At 35.4% G+C, this 21,711-nt stretch overlaps 1 protein-coding gene across 4 annotated transcripts in view; it reads left to right on the top strand.

Annotated features, from left to right (window-relative positions):
* FUT8 (fucosyltransferase 8) overlaps positions 1–21,711 on the top strand; it is a 143,153-nt gene that overhangs the window by 57,860 nt on the left and 63,582 nt on the right. Inside the window, exons 3-6 of one of the 4 annotated variants that reach the window (XM_074867606.1) lie at positions 7,482–7,556; positions 7,673–7,907; positions 18,756–18,871; positions 19,004–19,169. In XM_074867606.1, coding sequence (XP_074723707.1) covers positions 7,705–7,907; positions 18,756–18,871; positions 19,004–19,169 — 485 coding nt within the window. In that variant the 5' untranslated portion in view covers positions 7,482–7,556; positions 7,673–7,704. Of the gene's footprint in view, positions 1–7,481; positions 7,908–16,326; positions 16,429–18,755; positions 18,872–19,003; positions 19,170–21,711 lie in introns of those variants that run through there. The other 3 variants (XM_074867607.1, XM_074867610.1, XM_074867609.1) reach the window with 3 other exon arrangements.

Raw genomic sequence — 21,711 nt, 5'->3', positions numbered from 1 at the left:
TGATGGTATTGGGCTATTCAAGTTTCTAATTTGTAAGTAGCTTTTAAAGCTTTAAAATAACCAGAAGGTGTTATGGGGGCAGGATAATGAAAGATACTATGTATTTATTTTTTCATTGATTAATAATTTTTGCTATAGCAAAATATAATGTGCATCCATGTCAAAGTTTTTTCCTGATGATGTTGGAGCTACACTTCAGTCTCTTTTTTTGTTATCATTTTAATGAAGTTAATGTTCTCTTTACTGTTTCCTCTAGTCATTTTGTAAACATTGCATTGCACTGTATTGAAGCAATGGTTTTTAACCAAACCTTCCGTGTTAATTTGGTAACAAAACATTTTTATATACTTATAATCAATTGTGGTTTACATATGTAGTATGCACAATTTGATTTCCTGATTAAGGCATTGAAGCAGACCCTTATTTTTATTTAAATATTCTATCTTCTCTTTAATGGAGTCTAAAATTTCTGACACTAACCACATTTTCTATGCTATGCATTTAGCAGTAAATAAATTTTAATTTGACTTAATTTCTCACAATATTATTTTCCATTCAACTGATGCATTCAGGGTTGTGTATTCCTAATGATTTATAATAGCAAGTACTTATCAGAACTTTTTTGCTTCTTTAAATAATACTGCATATTTTGTGTTAACTTTTTATAAGAGAGCTACAGGATTAAATTAAACCTGAAAAATAGCTTACTGTAGGTGATACTTTGCTTTCAATTTAGCACTTAGTTTTAACATTACTTTTTTCTTATTCTACAAAACTTTTTCCTGATATTGGTTTGATTTCTTCAGTAACTGAAACAGGAGTTTGAAATAACAAATCAGTTTATAAGGAGTGACGGAAAACTCCTACATTTAAATACAAAAGCCTTGATGTTAATTGCCCCGATACCGGTTTATTAGTATTTTGAGAAGATTTCATAGGTGTCTAGTGTCTTCATCTTCAGTCTCCCGTGGAACTGGGAGACCCTTTGCATTCATATGTGGAAGATACTCCACTGTTTATGTAAGTCCAAACTGCTTCATTTCACGACAGCTAAAAGTTGTATCTTTACAAGCCTATGTTCAAGAATCCCTGAAGGTTACCAATTTCACTGTGGCATCTCCAGCCCCACGCTGATACTTGGCATTAAAACTTCTTTTGCCACTATATATGTATGCTGCTGCTTCTACTGAGCTTGAGCTTTCAGTCCATGCTTAGCACCTACATCAGGGCTGTGACTGGGATGTTTGTGGATGGTAGCTGGGTTCTTAAGAATGGGAGGTTATTGACCTGAGAGATCAGATTGAAACCCTCATCACTGGATGTAGTGAAGAAGCTTAAAAAGAAGATTAGCTTTAAAGATTTCTGTAGAGATAATTCCAAGAGCTGTTGGGCACAATAGAGGAATATGTTCTTTTTCATCCCAAACACCCAGGGTAAGCCCTTTCAAAGAGATAAGAAATCTTATTACATTATTTTAGAAGGTGATGTTATAAGAATGTAGTCAACCATCCTCAGGATCCTCTAGAAGGGAGACAAGAACTAATCTAAAATTGCAGGGAAGAAAATGCAAATTAGCTGATTGTCAATATACTATGTTTTGACATGCTTATGCACTGGAAAATGTAAGGGTATGGGTAAATCCAATCAAGTGTAAGACAAGAAATCATGGTAAATCTCAGGGGATAACTAGTAAATTAGAATACATGGCTTCCTCTGGTAAAAGAAATGTAACATAATATTCTTAGATAAAGGATCTTCACTATATAATAACATAATTTAATAACACCAATCATTGTCATTTAGATATTCTCCTGTTTCCTGCTTAATAAAATGTATTTACTGGCACTGCTTTCCCACAAATTTTAAGTTTGGTGGGCTCTTATTTTGGTATTCAGTATCAGACGATGTTTATGACCATGTATGTTATGATTCGTCTCAGGTTGGAATTACTGGTTTGTGGGCTGCTGTTGAGTTTTCTCTAACTTTGGGCTCATATTTTCAGTCTTGGGCAGTCCTGAGCTTAGTTTACAGTATGAAAACTCATAAACAGCTATATATAAAATTAAAAAAGGATACATATTGACAGTACATCTTGACTGTCAGTCACAAGTCTGTGGTATACATCTGCATGTGGAGATCTTTCAGAAACCTGATAAAAGCTGTAGGAATTGAACAGTTTTAAAAATGTGATAATTTTCCCTTATTGTTTCCATCTTCTTTTATTTCTGTTAGTCTTTTATTATAATTCAATTTAGTTAAAGGTCTTGTATGGGCTTTGAAATACTGAAATACTTTGCCGTTTTCCATTCCCAGAAGAGTATGAAATGGAAGAAAAAATGTATAAAGGCACATTACAGTACAAAGCCAACAGTTAAGAGTAGATAGAACTCATGTATAATTAGCTACACATTAAAGGTACAGGCTGATTGTTTAAGGTTAGTTCAGAATGTTCTTCCTATTTATTCAGGTAGTTTGTCATCTTTATATTTAACTGTACTGTGACCTAACTTATAAAAGAACAATGACATCATCAGAGATTCATAGGAATCATATAAAACATGTTATCTTTTGCATATTATATAAAATATTTAGGAGTAGTTTCAGAACTCCTATCTTCTTTAAAATATTAAGTCCATTAATTGTTTTAGACACAATTTTATTAATTTTCAGGATGTAAAAACTGGTTTACTGTTAAAGAAAGTTAAGTTTAAAGTGTCCATACTTTAATGTGAACATGCTACAAGAACAAAGCACTTGAAAATTACTGTACACCATTAATTGCTCGAGATGTAGTGATGTAAATAAAAATGGCATTAGTTATTTTTCCCCCATATACACTTGAAAATTTTATAAGCTCGAGAGCCAGAAGTACATGACCAATCTTATCCTCAGAACCACAGACGAATACCTGACAAAGCTATCATTCAATTTTTTTCCTTAAAAAGATTGTCTGATATTTCTCCTGTCTGACTGAGTTTCTGTTTATTCTTTTAAACCAAACACCGAAGAAGTTACTTTTTTGTTAATAATGAGTTCTAAAATTTGTTGTTATAATGTAGGATAGTTAGCCCTTTTAAAATGTGGTCTTTTTGTGTTTTGTAACACAAACCCTTTAATAACTTTTAAAATATTGTTTGTTTAACATTTTGAATATTGTTTTAAAAGTATTCACACCATATCAGATCAAAGACTTATCTAGGCTGATGTATCGCCAAGACTGGCTTGTAGTGGATGTCTAGGGAAAACTGTAAGAACCCGGATACTATGGTGGTACTACCCTGGTATATTCTCCAGTTTCCAGCAATATGTGATTTGGGATTCTCAGAGTATTGGGCGATATCTTTGTGGGTAGCCGGTGATGAATTTTAATCTCCCTTGAAATGGTGTAATGGTCTTTCAAATGTAAAGTTTTAACACCTACAGTGTTTGATCAAAATGAGTTTCATGCTGGAATTGCACATTTTGAGAAATACCTTATTTTGTTTTGAATCTATTCAAACCAGAAAGTTTTACTTGTTATCACCTTGTACTAAAAGTAACAACAAACAATTATACCCTGTTTACTTTCTTATACCATTAATGATTTTATAAAAATTTGCTGTTAATTCCTGAGTTGTTCTTTCTACTAATCTGTTTAGTTACTGAAGGCCATTCTCTCTGCTAATTTCTTTTAGAGTTGGTTGAATCGAAATGTTATGAAGTAATCAAAGTCCTGACACAGTGTTTTTATGCAATGACATAAGGGTAATGATTTCTGTTGGTGTTTATTTTTGGCATTCTTGGGTTTGTGTGTGTGTTTTTTTTGCTGTTGTGGGTGGGGTTTTGGGTGGGGTTTTTTTTGTGGGGTTTTTTTTTTTTTTTTAAACCTGTGAAGACTTGGTTGCTGAGCTGATATTTTATAGAATTACCTATCACAGCTGAAGTCCATTCTTGATGGATAATGATTTAAATGTCATCTATACACAACTCTACACACTCATATAAACTGATTTCTCATCTTTAATTTTATTTCTTCATTACAGTGTCTTGATGTCCTTCAGTTCATGGCTATCATATTTTGTACTATGTGTGTACTTTGTCACCTCACTTCTCACCTTGTTTTCCAAATCACTTATTAATATATTAAACTGTATGAACTCTGAGTCCCAGTGAGGTCCCTGATCATTCTTTCCACTTAAACTGATTGCCTAGTCTTACTCTAAGAGTCTTCTCTTTTAATGGGATAGTGACTCACATGATGCAGCTTAGTTTCTTTGAAACATTTTGAGGACCGTGTCAAATGCCATTTGGAAATCCACGTTGACTAGACCAACTGGTTCTCTCTTGCCTGTGTGTTTGTTTACATCTTCAAAAGAACTTTAATAAATTTGAGGCACAATTTCTCTTTTCAAAAGCCATGTTAGTACTTTTTTACTTTTATTACATTCATCCTTATGTCTGCAGTTTTATTTCATCTTCTTACTATTTCTGCCAATTTGCTTGACATGAGTGTAATTTTTTTCCGGCCTGTAGTTTCAGGGATCCCTGTTGTACCCCTTACAAAGAATTCGGTTTACTGTTTTCATTTTCCATTCCTTTGCTACAAGGCGATTGTAAGTGAGAGATTACATACTACTGCTAATAATTAAACGATTGCATTCTTTAACTTCATTAGAACTGTTGGAAGAATACCATCTGTACCTGACGACTTGTTATATTAATTTTGTGAATTTGTTTGATAGCCTGTTCTACTAACACCGTAGTTTGAGACAGATCAACACTTCCTCTTGTAAAGAAGGTACCTGATTTGTGAGTCTGGTTAAGCTCCTGTGTTATGAAAAACAGACTGAATAAAAGAAAGTCAGTCTTCTCCTTGCAAAGTACTCTAAATGATTGTTATATACTCTGATCATTTGTTGACTTTGGAGTCTCTAGTAAGCTATCTGCTTTGGATAAAAGGTTCAGTATTTTTATGTCTTTAATGTACCAGAATTTACAGTCTTACCTATTGAATCATTTGATCATGTTTGTAACTTTTTAAAAGGATACTTCCTTTGATAATTATAATAGTCACCTTTACCTGCTGTTTAATTAAGACAGTGACATCTTTCCAGGTGGCATGGAGTCCACTTAGCTTTTAAAATAGTTCCTCTTCTTGAAATTAATCATTGCTATAGTGAATTTTTTTACTTTGTTGCTCCTAGAAGAGAGTATCTGAGTATATTATGCAGACTGTTATAAAGTGGTCCTCCAGCAGAAACTTTTTGATCTAAGTTCTGCAAACTGCTTATGATTAAGTCAAGACTTCTTCATAGTGACTTTTCTTTTAAGCAGTAATTTTATGATGTCTGTTTATTCTCATCATGGTTCCCAGCATATTTACCCAGTTGGTAGAGAATATTTGAAGTCTCCTATTATTTTTTCTTTCCTCTACCTTCACAGACTTAGTGATTTCACTTAGCATGCCGCAGCCACAGTCAACCATTTCCTGAGGGATTGGTAGTATAGATGTAAGAATATACTTTCCCACTTCAACCTTAACCGTCAGTCCATCGGGGCTTTATATTAATCATTTCTGCAATTAACTAGGCTTGCTTTGCTTATAGCAACAGTCCTCTGTGGGTTGGGCATGGCCTATTCTGTTCATATAATGTGGGTTCTTTTTACTTGTGCTGTGATCTGTAAAGATTGTTGAAGAAACCACTATCTTCCTGAAGGCAGTCCCATGCTTTGCCAAGCTAAAGCAAAAGCTATGTAAAGCTTTCTTAGAGATCTGTAGAAAATTACATGCTCCTAGCATGTGATTCTGACATTGCTTTCAATGAAAACTGGTCTGCTTATAACTCACCTTGTCACAGATACATTAAATGGAAGAGCTTGAGAGAGGTGCTACAGATGTTTTCCATTTCATTAGTAATATTCAATTTTCAAATAGTTTATCTTGTGTACCATTTTACTAGTCTTAAGTGGAATTTTTCTGCTCTTTCAAAAACATACAAACAAAAACCCTTCTGCAAGATAACCAGAGAAATCTTCCAGCATTTTTAATACTATGTTAGAATTTTTGTATCTGGAAGTGTGTGCTCCAGGCATATGTCCATGATTGGGTGAATTTGGAAGTTATTGCCATTTGGGAAGTCTTTTCTCTGAACTTGAAATGAGTTGGAACAGAAGAAAAAAACCTAAATGAACTGAAAAAGAAGATAAGCTGAAAGAAGGATTAAACAGAGAATAATAATTTGGGAGAAGGTGGGTGTGGATAGCATCTCAGAGGAAATACGGTGATTTACAGATTCGAGAATTGGAAATACAGGTTGTTTTGGAAATTGAGTATAAATGGCATATATATGCCTTTTACAAAAGGTAGAAGTGTTACATTGCAGAGAAAGGGGAAGATTGGTGAGAAGTACTTAAGAAGACTTTGGACATGCTGAGCAGTTAAATCTTAAAATCTCTTCTAGATAGAATGAGGAGATACTTCCGCTCATTGAATGATGTTTTGCCAAGTAGAAAATGAGTTGAGGTGATTTTGCATTTTTTAAAATGATGCAGTGTTTTTAGATGAGAGAAGGAATTACCTTTAGCGCATTTTTTTTGCATTTTTATAGTTTTAATAATAACACTTGTTAGTTTTAAAGCAGAAGAAAAAATGTTTCTAAAAACTAGGGTTTTAAAGTCATGCCTGATTTTCAAATGTGTGAGTACAGCAATGCCACATAAGTTCTACTTGAAATCCCTCCCTTTTCTGCCTCTTAAATGTTCAGTGTTCTTATCTATTTTAGAAAGTACAGTAGAAGATTGAAGAGAAGTTGTGTTGTCTTGCAATTTTAAGCAGGAAATAAAATTTTGTTTAATTTTAGATGGGCATTTCAGAGGTCACTATAAATTTAAGAGTAAAATATGCAATGGATTGTTTAGAAATTATTGCTTACACTCTTTGCAGTGCTTGCAAGTTGCTTAATTGGTATTGCAGCTGATACTAGGCCAATGTACTTGAAAGTAGTAGGATATATTGTTAGAATGGCTATAACTTCTCTTACAGGGTGGGAGTCATGATAAAAATGGAGAAGAGAGTTCATAAAAATGAAAAAAATGAAGATGAATTTGTAATTGAATGAAAGCTCTTTTGTTGATAGTAAAAGAGACTATTAAGTTTACCACAGAATGATTTTTGAACTATTTTAATGGGTGAAATGACACATGAATTGGTAAATATTTCTCTTATAAAAAGCAGCATTTCTTCTGGCCATTTCAAACCCAGAATTGATTGCATATTCTTTATGTGGTTCATTCTTGAACCACATAAATAATATGCAATTCTTCTCAGCATATTTTTTGTGGCAAGTTAAAAGCTTTTTTCTTTTTCTCCTTGACAGGAAGTAGTAACATGGTCTATCATCATTCCTGAATGTTAATGACAGTACATTTAGGTTAATTGCAATCCATTATATTTTTATATATCAGAATTATAATTTCAGATTTTTTTTTTATTATTTTCACAGAGTATAAACGAAGAATGATGCAATAATAATGCTTTCTATGTACAGCCCCATAAGGATCTTCTCTAAGGAGTTGAAGTAAGATAAACACTGAGAATAATTTTTCTCCGGTACAGTGTGGTGAAACAGAGGAACTGAAATTGTCCACTTTTGACCAGGCTGAGGACTTAAAATGTTTGTTGTTTTATGAGCAGAAGCAGTTCTGGAGTGAATTGAACTTCTGAAAATGCGGCCATGGACTGGTTCCTGGCGTTGGATTATGCTTATCCTCTTTGCTTGGGGAACTTTACTCTTTTATATTGGTGGACACCTGGTACGAGACAGTGAGCACCCAGATCACTCTAGTCGCGAATTATCCAAGATACTTGCTAAACTTGAACGTTTAAAGCAGCAAAATGAAGACTTAAGACGGATGGCAGAATCTCTCAGGTAGGATCTAAAAGAAAATGGTTGAAATATGAAATATCAGAAAATAAATTGAAAGGGTTGTTTGTGGTGTTTTTTGTAAGATAATGTTTAACATTTAAAAATATAGATAAATGTTTTAATCAATGCTATAACTGACAGAAAATATATTGCAAAACCTTTAAACAAATAATCTACATTTAGTTTTGGTCTAATATAGTTGTTATTTAACAGTCATTATTGAATGGTGTCCAAAGGGTTACTGTCACTATAATAGAGTTCTGTAGGTTATTAACTCCTCAATGCCAAATTCAAACAAGTGCAATTAGTATGACATTCAAACCAGTTAGAACAGTTGGTGACTTTTCTATGTGTCTGCATGCAGTAAGTGGAAGAGCTTGTTTTAAAAGTGCTGATGACATTTGTATAGCTTGTTGAAGATAAACGTGGACTTGCTGAAGATGAGCTGCAGTAGACTTGCTGCGTTATGATTTAACTAAGTGGTTTTCCTTGCCTTGCTGCTAAACTTGCAGCAATACTTGTAAAATAGTAGTATCATCTCCATTTTTGTAATTATTTGTTATGTTATAGATGGGTACAATTACAGTTTAAAGTGTTTTCTTTCATTTTTCAGACAGACAGCTTTTAACATAGACTTCTGGTATCTCCTTTTCTAAGAACTTGCAAGGGAGAGCTTCTTAGGCAGGATGTGTGCCAGAGATAGACTAGACCTAAGTACGTGGACATTACCACACACAGCCTAAAAGTCCTGATGGATTGTGGGGACAAGTGCAGAGGCTTCATATGTTTTAAGAAGCTAGAGAAGGGCAAAGCTTAGTACAAGATTTTACAGAATGGGAGGGTGATGTTTATTTTTAAAATGTCTAAGTGAGCTGAATTCACTTGCTGTCTCTTTCACAACCACAAGCACCAGGACACGTGTGTAGCAGTGGTCAGGCCAGGATCACCTGTGTAGAACATACAAAACAAGGGGCACTGGCAATTGAGTCTTCATCTGGGTGGTTCTTGCTTCGCAAGGAGAAACTGATTTTGGACTTGCCTTTTAATACCCTTTAGAAGCAGATGCTATTTTGGATCTTCTACTTTGCTATTTTACTTCATAAAACATAGGAAAAATTACAGAATTGGACAAATCTATTTGTTTCCCTTACCAGGGTGTTTTATGGTTCTAGCCCTGTTCTTGTTATCTTAAGTTGGTTTGTTTCGCCCCTTATTGTGGTTTAAGCTCAGAGGACAACTGAGACCACACAGCTGTTGGCTCACTCCTTCCCCCTCAGGGGTGGGGAGGAGAAAATAAAACAAAAGGCTCTGGGATCAAGACAAGGACAGGGAGGGATGACTCACCAGTTATGGCCATGGGCAAAAGACAGACTTGACTTCGAAAGAAAAAGGACATCAATTTAATTTGACCACCACCACCACCATTAATTTAGCAATCAGAGTAGGACAGAGAGAAATACAACCACAGCTTAAAAACACCTTGCCCCCACCCCTCCCTGTTTCCCAGGCTCAGCTTTGCTCCTGATTTCTCTCCCTCCTCCCTTCCCCACAGTGCTGCAGGGGGATGGGGAATGGGGGTTGTGGTCAGTTCATCACCCCTTGTCTCTGCCACTCCTTCCTCCTCAGGGGGAGGACTCCTCACATGATTCTTCTGCTCCAGGGTGGGGTCCCTCCCACTGGAGACAGTCCTCCATGAACTACTCCAATGTGAGTCCTTCCCATGGGCTGCAGCTCTTCATGAACTTCTGCAGCGTGGGTCCCTCACATGGGCTGCATTTGTCCCAGCAACAGGCTGCCCCAGCGTGGGCTTCTTTGAGTCCTGGCCTTCTTCGGGTGCAGCCGCCTGCTCCAGCGTGGGGCCCTCCATGGGCTGCAGGTGGGCATCTGCTCCCCCAGTGACCTCCATGGGCTGCAGGGCACAGCCTGCCCTCTCCCCACAGGCCGAGGGGAGTCTCTGCTCAGGTGCACCTTCCCTCCCCCCCTGCCCTTTCTTCAGCTGACCTTGGTGTTTGCAGAGGTATTTCCCTCACAACTCCAACTCCTCCTCTCTGGCTCCCCTTCTTAAATCTCTTATCACAGAGGCACAGCCACCGTTGCTAATTGGTCCAGCCTTGGCCAGAGGTGGGTCCTACTTGGAGCCAGGGGAGCTTCTAGAAGCTTCTCACAGGAGCCACCTCTATAGCCCCCTCCCCTGCTACCAAAACCCCACCACACACAAATCCAACCCACCCCTTCATTTGAATGAAATCACACCTGTGGACTCTGTAGCAGTGAAATGAATACCTTTCCTCTCAACCCTGTTCTGATGTTCCTTCTGGTACATTCTCTCTCTTTCATGCACAGCCAGGGCTATTTGATCTGGTATGTTGGGTGGCCTTCCCTGCCTTACTGAAATTTCTTTTCACTACATTCTGTTCCAGGTTTCTGGAATGCACTGTAGGTACGGCTGCATGCTGATGAGGCTTCTTAGCTTAGGAAAACAAATGTTTTAGTTTTGAGTGTGTCAGCCCTGAAGAAGTATTTCAGCATTCATGTGGTGCTGCACAGAGGTGGAGAAATGCTGCTGACCCAAGTGCCCTCTATGTTAAGCATAGAGAATCTTCACCTTGAGTAATATGGCCATGAATGGCTGAGTGGGCTGTAGTTTTCTAAGCTCAATTTATTAATATGTGGTAACAACTGCACTGGCAAGAGTTTAGTATATTTTTGTTGACAAAATGGTGTAATGTAGAGTATGCGGCGATGAAGAAACTTAAGATCCTATATTTGAATAAATAAAGTATCTTTAAATTCCTTTAATACTAGACAGTAATAGACAACCTTAGGGTTTCTTTTCTCAGAGGGGGAAATATTTGGCCTTGAATGTAAAGATTACCACCCTCCATGCTTTCAGCCTCCCATGTTTGGCTGACCTGAATAAATGCTATGTGATGTATTGCACAGTCATTGAAATATAACCAGTTCAAATTACACAGTGACTAGAAGAGAGTAAATGTTCCTAATTTTACTGATGGCAGGGTACTCTTTTCCTCTCAAGAAGGAGGCAGTAGAGACAGGATATGCATAGATGCAGGTTATATTTTAGGCAGTGATGATTTTTCTAAACACCTTTGTTTACCTAACCTATCTATATTCAGATAAATATTACATTTTCAGTGGACAAGTTTTAAATAATAGCTTATACTGTTGATAATTTTCCATGATTTGTAGAAATAAAAACATTAATTTAGTTCTAATCTAAACATGTTAGAATATTCCTTCTCTATGCTTCAGTTAATTGCTGCAAATTTCTGGAATTAGACCTGGAATATAGATCCAAAACTGTCTTAACTGGACTCTGTTCAGCTTCTTTTTTGTGAATATGTTACTTAAAAATATTTCTGAGACCTTTGTGTAACCACAGAAGAATCTGAAAGCTTGCATGAGAAAGCCTAAAATGACTTTAAATGCCAGTTCGAACACCAACAAATCTCCAGGTTCAGTAGTCACCGCTGGCCAGAACTGAGCCAGCTTGGGACTGGAAGATATTCAGGCATAGTTTTTTTTCTGGAAGTGGTCTGAGATTGGTGAAGTACTAGACTTTGAGGGAAGTGATGTATCACAATGTAGAGCCTTTTCATTATTTTTATTGAGCAAAATCTGTGACACTGTTTTTATAGAAACTTCATAAATAGGTTTGAGAAATATCTGGTCAACCTGCATCATTAAAGTATTAAATGATAAATGTGATATAGAATTTCAGTATCTCATTTCTTCGTTGGCCAGATAGAACAAGAGGTGTTAAAAATAAGCATTAGCTTTGAAATCATCCCATTTACAGTTTTATAGCAATATAGCAATTTAAAATGAGGCATTAGCCAACAGTTCATGGATTCAGTATCTGTGTCCTGGAAGAGATCACTGCTGCTATGAACATATATTAAAGAAACAAAAACATCTCTTAAATTCAGAAATTGAATTAGAATTAGACAGAAAAGATTACTTTTGCTCCACTTAACATGGAAGTGAAGACATAATTTGTTTTAGTCTTTACTGATCAAAGGCAGAAAGGCTGGAACTATTATTTGAATATGATTTAATGCTAGAATTTTTGGTTTTGTACTGAAAACTCTTATTACTGATACAGGTTGTGAAATCTGAGTGGTTAAGACAACAGTTGTTACATCAGTGTAGCCTGTTAAGGTAAACCCTATTGCCAGGTTGTATTTAGTTACACTGAGGTAAAAACTTGGTTTTGCTTCCCTTATCCACTAAGATTTTACATCTAGAGAGCTAGAGGGTGTTTTTATTCCAACAGAAAAGCAGCACACTTTTTGCCATGAAGATATAGAATATATTCTGGCATGCAACAGGGTTAAGCTAATGCATGAATTTAAGCATATTTCAATAATAACTCTACCTTAAGGTTTCTTTGGGAGGATTTTAAACAAAATGAGAGTGCCCACCTGGAAAATTGTAACAGGCATCTGATTAACTACACTAGTTAAAGTATTTTGACATAATTAGGTAAAACTTTTGGATGGTAAAAAGCTCCAAGTTAACAGAATTTGTCTTAGTGGGCAAAGAAGCTTTGTGAATGTTAGAAAATTACCATAATATCTAGCTGTGCCAATAATAATAGCTAATTAGGTCAGGGAGGAAGGGACTGAAAGCGGGTATGGTTATAAGAATTCAGTAGTTCAAGAAAAGTATAAGTTGTTGTCACAGTTTCCATTTTGAAGTTAGAAAACTGGTATTTCATCTTTAATTACATTGGGACTGTAGTTATATATGGTAAAATACATTTCGGTACAATACATTTCAGTTGCCTGGCATTTCCCATTATAATGGGTTCTTGTGACTTCTTTGACTTCCTTCTCAGTGACGAAAGTGTCACTCCTCTGGGATGGTTGAAAATAGGAACTGGCTATGCTTAGTTTCATCCAGCCATCCATGAATGCCAGTATACAACAGCAAGAAGTGATCTTTCCACTCTGAGGTTTGGAAGCTATTTTGCTGCCGATTTATGTAGCAGCTCCTCATCCCCAAAGACAGCAGCAATAACCAAAAACCCCCAAAAGCATGCCTTATGAAACACACCTTATGTGCATGCAAAATCAACTGATCAAAAGTTGAGAAATGTTGTATCTGTGACAAAGCTTTATAAAATCTTGCTTAGGCCTTTTTTTCTGTGTGATACTTAAATTATATTTGATCTTGTAATTTTTCCCCTGGTTGCTTCTTTTCAGACAGGATGCATGAAGAGTAGGATTAAGGTTTTAGGGCAGTAAGAGGTCTGTTTGTTTGGTGGGGGTTTTTTCATTTGTTTAGTTTTGTTGGTGTTTTTGTGTTTTTTTTTTTTTTTCCCCTGACATTTGTATGTTTGATCTTACAAACTGCATCATATTCGTCTGATTATTTTTTTTTTAATATTTGTAATTTATTACCCATATTGGTTATGAATAGTTTGTAGTTTTGTAAGGATTTTTGGTAAGGTTATTTTGAGATACTTTTTTTCAATATGTACCTTTGCAATAGTGCAAGTTGGAACAGTCATATCTTTTTGAAAATTGCCTGAAATAAAAATATTCCTTTAGGAACTGAATACACGTTTGTAGTGCACTTCTGATGACGTCAAATGACCTCAGGCACCACTTAGTTTTGGCAGTGCATTTGAAAAGCCTTATGTGAGAAGTTACTGTAGTTTTTCTCTTGCCAATATAATGCTTTTAAAAACCTTACTTGTGGGCTATAAAGAGGCATAGATGTATATTAGTGATGCAGAAGATAAATGGAATTAAAGGGGTTTTGTATTGCCTGAGTTTTAGAAATTATGTGGGTGAATATTGTAGTATAATGAGATTTGGAGAGTTACCATAGTCGTTACATGTTTATAAACAATAGTGTGTGAGGAAATCTGGGTTGATTTTAGAAGAAGCCTAGATCCCATTAGTGCAAAATAATAATAAATCAAAGGTTTTTTATAGATTATTATTTTACTGTTCTATATCTACTGTAGTAGAATTGGAAAAGCCCTTTCAAGAACACTTATTACAGATGTGGGTTTCACAGCAAAAAGGGAAATCTTTACTACAATTTTTGCAGTCATTTAAGGGAAACGCAATAGGGATTAATAATTAAAGTATTATGTAATGTTGTTTCATTGTTTGCCTGTCATGTAGATTTACCTGAAAAGTTTTTTTACTAGTAGGATTATGATATGACTGCTAAAGGCCGTCACTGTTGCATCTAGATGATAAAAGACTTTTGGGAGGAGGAGACCTTAAAATTACCGCTTTTGTAATGTCTGATATTCTTCAGCAGAAACTGGAAAAGTGGTGTGTATGCTTTCATCTGTGTCCTAGACTTCCTTTTTTGCAATACATGAATGGTTCATCGTATTCATGGGCTTCTTTGTGTCTTGGTGGGTGATGGTCAAATTTTTATCTTTTATGGTATATTAGTGGTATCCTCTTCTGGAAGGTAAGCCTGGCACTATAGGAACCAGTAGTTTCAGAGTTCTTTTCAGGGAAATAGAGAATCTTGTTAAACGTATTCATATTGTGTTCATATTACTAATTCATCACATTCCGTTTGTATTTACTTCCTAGAGTCTCTATTAAATATTACATTTTGTAGAACCTGCAATTCTTATAATAAATACGATAACCTGTTTCTTAATCTGAATAGGATCGTTCATAAAGCAGAACAGGAGTGGAAAAGGGCAAAATGTAATCTAACAAATAAAACCAAGCACCAGTATTTCTAAGACATTATTCTTATAGTTCTGAGTATAGCTTCACAAAGAAGAGATAGGATGGTAATTTTAAAAGATCACTATACTTGCTTTAACATAGTTGTCGCTGAGGCTGGTATAGAATCCAAACTCAGGATCAATTAATCATAGGCAAATCTATTAAAGTACTTCTACCAATTACTCTGGGCAGTTGCTGGGCCCAGTAAGCCTGTAGTAAGCAGTGAAAGGGACTGGGATACAAGAACAGCTTTAGGCTGATAAAAATTTAAATACTATTTTAAAGTATTGTTTTCTATTGCATGTATTTAAAGTGTCTCAGGTTTGAAGCTGAGAGTATTGCACAGGCCAGTGTGTGAAGGAGGTGTACATGTCTGCTCTTGGTTTTTGTGCAATTCTGAATTAAGGGAAGGGACACATCTTCAGTGGATGTAAGTGAGCACTGATCAGGGCTGTGCTGATTTAAATTGATAAGGGATGCTGCTCGCTCTTTATTTGCAGGTAACATTGAGTGTTTTCTTTCATTTTTATTTACTGGGGTTTTATCTTAGAAGGGTGAAGTGACAACTTATATTCTTTTCTTCTGTTCTTTTTTATGTGTTATTGGTCATAAATAGTTAAACATAATTTTCTTCTTGGGGGGGGAAAAAAAGTGGAAAAAGAAAAGCCAATCATAATGTGGTTTTAGTTAGTTATAAACCTTTCAGCCCCATACAAAGAACTCAGAAAGTTATAAATGAAAGAATGAGAAAATATTTGAGTGTGAACTTGTGAAATCTTTCATTTTTCCTCCTCCAGATAAATTAGTGTAACCTTTTAAATACCTTGTAAATAGGAAGAGTTAGAATGGTTTTTATAATTTATTTTTTGTTTTAAATTTTTCTTTTTTTACACAGTATATGACAGTTCTTCCAGCTAAATTGAATGACACTACAATTAATTTTTGAGTGGTTCTTTTTGCCTTTAGAGATTCAGATTAGCGACCGCTACTTTGCCGTTGCCCCTCTGTTAACTGAAGGTGATGAGAACGTGATATGGATGATGTACACAGAATTCTTTTTGCTGTCTTTATAAGTGTAGCTGGATTACTAAACAAGAGACAAAGCAGAAACGGGTTATCTCTATAATGTAATCTTTTTGATGTTTAAAGTTATACAATAATATCTTTTTTTGATATGAGTTCATTATGGAAAAGATATTTATATTTACTATAAAATGGTAGGAAACAGCATGCAAAAATCACACCATGTAAGTATTGAGAAAAATCATTAAAACAAAACCACTATTTGCTGTATTATCATGGCTGTGCATGTAAGTAGATTATAATGTTGTTTATTTTGTATTTATAGCTTAATTTACAGTGGTGTCATAGCATTAAGTGAAGGATATTCTGTGCTAGATGCTTAATGATGTGCTTTTATTGTTGATTAGAATCATCATTGTTTAGATTAATTTAAACTCACATCTCAAATTTTAAGGAGCAAGTCAGTTGTCAGGACTTTTGATTATGAAAACTTACGTATATGGTTTTCAACAGGAATTTTTATTCATAAATATGCATTATTCCTAGGATATTCTGCACTAGAAATTATCTACATACATGATGCCATGAGTATAGATAAGGATTTTATTTCAAACACTTTTCCCTCAAATGTTGCCTTATCTCCAACTCAGTTGATGTACTTGTAGAGGGCAGTAACAAGCAAGCTGTGCTGGTTGCAGAGAAGAACCTTTTCCTTAATTTTGAGACTGGATGAAAGTGAGGAAGACAGCAATTCCAAGTCTGATGAGGTAACAGATGTAGAGAAAAAACTGCAAAAAGAATAAGTTATTTTAGTTTTATTCTAAAACAATGTAACTTTTGAAAGTCCAAACAACTAGTTTAGGAGAATGCCCTCCATCCCCAACCTAGCTCCTTCTATCTAACAACCTAAGTATAGTAAACATTTTTATTGCAGTGTGCCAAAGCAGGCTGAATGTGAAATGGCATGTACTTTGCTTTTTAAAAATCTTAATTATATCAGATTATGGTAATTATGGTCAGAATTACTGTGCTTCTTTCATATCATCCACAACCATCCTTCCATAGGATTCTGTAATTGCTACTTTCTTACATTCAGAGGATGTGTGTGCTGTGTGAAGATTTCTTATGGTAATGATTTTGTATCCTTTTACCTTATTGTTTTTCACAAATTCTGCCTTTAGGAATATGACTTATACAAGATGAGCCGTTCCATTTTTCCTGGTAATTTTGTGGTTAATTATCCTGTCACAGTCCAGATTGTGATACCAAGTTGGCAGATCACAAATATATTTCAACCTTGTGGTTTTAAACTAGTGCAAGAGCTTAAATGTGCTTCAATATGCTTTTCAAAGGTTTGTATTGTCTTGTACATGGCAATACAGCACTGTATCTCAGTATGGTACCATACTGTACATTTGTTGTAGAAACAAATTCACAAACACATTGTTCGTACAGAGGGAGTATATTTAGGGAATGTACGTTTAAGGTTAGAATATTTTCCTCAGTTTTGTCATACTTGTTCCCTCAGTGCATAAAAGAGCAGATATATGAGCAGTTATTGATAATTCCTTTTAATTTACCTTTAGCTTTAAAACACAAATATGTATTTTGCAATAATTTAATTATCCCTAATTTGCTTTCAATAGGGAGCTTTAAGAGTACAGAGTTTTTTACTACATTTCTGTCAGTCTACCTCTTCCACCTCTCCCACCACCCTCTGAAAAAAGGGCCTTAAATGCTATGCTGCGTGTGATGTACCCTTCTGATGCTCACATTAGGTATTTATTCCCTTCAAACGTTCCAGTGAAAGTGGACTTTTCATCAGTTCCTAAATTTATTGGTATTTATACAGATCTGAGAGACATTAAAGTTAATGACATCTCATTGGGATCTTTGGAATGCTGTCATTTCGAGTTTAGGGTGAAGATACTCTCTCTAACCACTATATTCTCTATGCTAGAGGTGAGGGGTCTTCCTGTATGGTTCCTTGAAACTCTGTGTATGTGTGTGTGGAGAGAATATCCCTTTCTTTTTATGCTCATGTGCCATTACAAATGAAGAACCATCTTCATGTTCTGCAAGAATTCTGCATTCTTTACAGTTCTCAAGACTTTTCATTACACATCTGCTTTCTCTTTTCCTTTTCAGTGTCAACTCTTACAAAAGTGTCATAAAAGGTGGAATGAGTTTTAACCCTTGGATCCACCAGAAGTCTCATTTCTCTAGAGATGAGAGGGGGTTTTATTTTCCCTTCATTAATTTTTAATTTGTGAGGCAAATAGAAGATAGTATCTAATTTCTACATGTTAATAATTTCAGTTTATTAATATGTGGATTCAAGTGGAGATGATGAACAAACCTCAGTAATACCCTCAGGGCTGATTTATGGCTCATAGACTTCAGGATACGTATTTCCATACTTCTGGTCTTCCATGCCAGAGATTTCACAAATGAATGTTACAGTTGCTGGTGTAGTTTTAGGTGACCAGCAGTTTAGAATACCAGAGTTGTCACAAAAAAATATCATGATGGTACATTTAAGAAGCTAGGTTCTTATTCTGAGTCCAGAAAATACATTGAAATCATCTTGTGCCAATATGTAGGAAGACTTAACTTGAAAGTGGAGTTCCAGTGCTGGATCTCTGGTCCTCTAAGAATGTATGACCAGCATTCAAGACCAGAACGTATTTCATGTGTGAATATAAAAGTAGCCAGAACTTGAGTCTTGTGAAGCACATCCCTTGATTAGGCTTTGCTTGTGTGCCAGTCAGTCCAATAAATGGTCTGAGCTAAGCTGCTGCAAATACTATTTTCACAAGTAGAGCCTAGCGTTGGTCTCAGTGAGTGGAAGTCTTGTAAACAGCACAGTTTAACACCAGGTTGAATCTTCAGCTGTGTTATGCACTGTTTTTCGCCTATGGATTGAGGTTTAAAAATCTTTATATTTAATTTCTTCTGGTTTTAAGAAAATGCCAAGAAGGCTTATCAGCAAAACAGTATGGAACAAAAATGAGAGGGGAGCTGAGTTAATGCAGATAATTTATCAAATAACATATTTATAAATAATAAAATTTCTTTATTTTCTATATCCTAGGATACCAGATGGTCCCATTGATCAGGGACCAGCTGCAGGAAAGGTACACGCTTTAGAGGAGCAACTTTTAAAGGCCAAAGAACAGATAGAAAACTATAAGAAGCGGACAGGAGATGGTTGGTAGACAAGTTTGCTTTTACTTCTAAAACAAGTTTTGGTATTCCATATCACAAATGTATTGCTTTTTTAAGAAATAATTCAGCTAAAAGTGCTGATGCTTTTATGCTGCTTTTTTTTTTTTTAAATAGGAGGCCTTGGAAAAGACCATGAAATATTGAGGAGGAGGATTGAAAATGGGGCTAAGGAACTTTGGTTTTTCCTCCAGAGTGAACTGAAGAAGTTGAAAAATCTAGAAGGAAGTGAACTGCAAAGACGCATTGATGAATTTCTGTCTGATTTGGGTCATGAGGAAAGGTACTTAGTTGATTCTGCATATATGTTGTAAGGATTATGGATTGATTTAAGTAAACTACTGATATACTGCTTAAAAATCTCGTAGGATAAATTACTACTATGTGGGCTAAAATACCATGTCTGAAGCGTGAACTTAAAATCAGTACTTGTATTTCATGGGACATCAAGTATATATCCAGTGTGTGTCACTACAGCCTAGAGTATGACCCTTTAAATAGATATATTTTCATTTTTTAAATCAGAAGACCTGGGTCCTGGATGCCAGTTGTTGCATTTCAGTTGCATCTGTCTATATATGTGCATATGTGCATATTTGTACATATAACATAACCATTAAAAAACCTTAAAAATATTTAAGTATCTGATTATGCCTTTTACAAATACTGGAATATAAGTTACATTGATCATTGGGATATTATATAATTGGAATTACTTTAAAATTGGGTACTATCTTAATTTCAGGACTAATTGTCATTCTGAAAAGTCACTTTTTTTTGTAATTAGAATTTTAACAAAATATTTCAGATAGAAATGACCTTTAATTACACTGTCATTATTATGTAGTTCAAAGGTGTTTTGGAATTATATTTTCAGTTGTTGTAGATCTTCTGGCCTCCCTGTTCTTGAAGTACCTTTTGTATTACACTAAAACGTTCTGTATGAGTTTTGTTCATGCTCAACACAATTAATTCAGGAAGTGTTAAAAATTCAGTAAAATCTGTCTGTAAGCCTATTACATTTATAGCTGTGTTCCCAACAGAATTGCAATGGCAATTTGTATCTCATTAGTAAACATTTATAAGAAAACAGTTGAATTAACTAAATATACCACCTTAAACACGTATCTCTCTTCCAAAAAAGCTGAGATCTGCATGTGTGAACATCAGTATTAAAGCATGAGTGTTCAAAAATAGTACTATAGTAAAGAATTTTCAATTCTTTGGAAATAATGTAAACACTATTTAAAACATAGTTTAAAAATAATATATTTTGATTATTAATGTGGGCAAATAGTATAGTCCATTAAATTTTGTTTTTTAATATTCCACAATTCCAAAACCCAGTTTGTCACAGATCAATGGAGTTCAAAGTGAGAAGGGACTATTGAATTATCAGGAGTTATTATCTATATAAAATAAGCCATTACATTTCATCCAATTATGTCTCTGCTGAGTGCAATTATGTATGTTTAACTGAAATAAAAGTAGTGCTTGCCTGAAGCAGAATTTTCCAAAAGACTTGAGATCTTCAGTTAAACAGTCAACTGACAGAGAAGCTGCCACTTCCCTGGACAGTTTGTTCCAACAGTTACCTCCACTCAGAAATATTTGTTCTCTAGAGAAGTTACTTCCATTTCAGTTTCTGTGACTTCAGGTCATTGATTCTTGATTGACCTTTTAAACTAGCTGTGCCAAAACTGGAGCAAGTAGTCTAATGCCAGACTTACTGATAATCACTTGTGTACACATTACTGCTCTGTTTATATAGCCAGGATCACATCAGGCAGTTGCCACAGTGGAACCTTGAATAATATTGTGTGTTTGATGCCAGAAGGTTTTGATGTCCTTGCTTCCCTGAATGAATTCTCTTCTTATTCCTTTCCTTCCTACACCAATGACTATTAATTCATTAGCCCAACTTGCAAGTTTCTGTATTTCTGACAGCCTTATCTTCACATCTGTCTGTACTTAAAGATGGGGTGAAACCCATAGTAGAAATGCATACTGTGGTTGGTTTTTTTTTTTTTCATTTACTTAAGAATTGTCTTGTTGAATAAAAGTATTCTTTAGGCTGACAACAGTGGTTATCAAAAGCAGAATGTCCCAGAGTCTGTTGAATCTTAGTAGATCGGTGTAGATGTGATGTGGTCCCCAAAGACTAAAGTTGTTTAAGCTTAAACCAAACAGCCAGAAACTGGGTTTTATTAAAATAGACAATTTTTTCACAATATGGAAGCTCAAAGCAATTGCATAAGAGAAAATAGATACAAAAATGTTTCTAGATTATTCAGCCTGTGTTCTTGGTGTATTTACAACATTGGCTTAAGGCAATAAATTATCTTGTGTTGCAGAATGCTCATCTTGGTTACCTTTAGTCCCGAGGAAGTTCATTCTTTCACCTTTGAGGGCAGGCTGGCTGCTCTTTCCCTTAAATCTTTCAGTCTTGCTGCATGAGTTGCAAGCTCCCAGCTCCTTGTGTGCAGATCCTTTGGCCTGGGATGTATTGCTGTCTCGGGGGTGCTCCTTTCCCTTAGGATGCACAGTAGCTCCCCGGGGAAGGACTGGTCTCTTTTTCCCTCCACACAGTCCATCTGGTCCCTTTTCCTGAAAGGAACAGAACATAAGTTTAGAATGAGCAAATCAGATGCTCTCATTCACTCTGACAATCACAGCTTGGGGGGGGGGGGCGGGGAGGGCAGGGGGGCGGTTTTGTTATTGCTGCATTGTTTTTTGTTTTTTTTTTTTAAGTACGTGTCACTTGTTGATTTTTTTTTTTTTAAAGGGATTTGACAGGTTGCCAAATGCCCTTCTGTTGACGTGGT

The sequence above is a fragment of the Strix uralensis genome, chromosome 4, assembly GCF_047716275.1.
Source record: "Strix uralensis isolate ZFMK-TIS-50842 chromosome 4, bStrUra1, whole genome shotgun sequence".
NCBI lineage: Eukaryota > Metazoa > Chordata > Aves > Strigiformes > Strigidae > Strix > Strix uralensis.
Note: the sequence above shows the minus strand (reverse complement) of the source record. Positions and strands in the feature narration are given on the sequence as shown.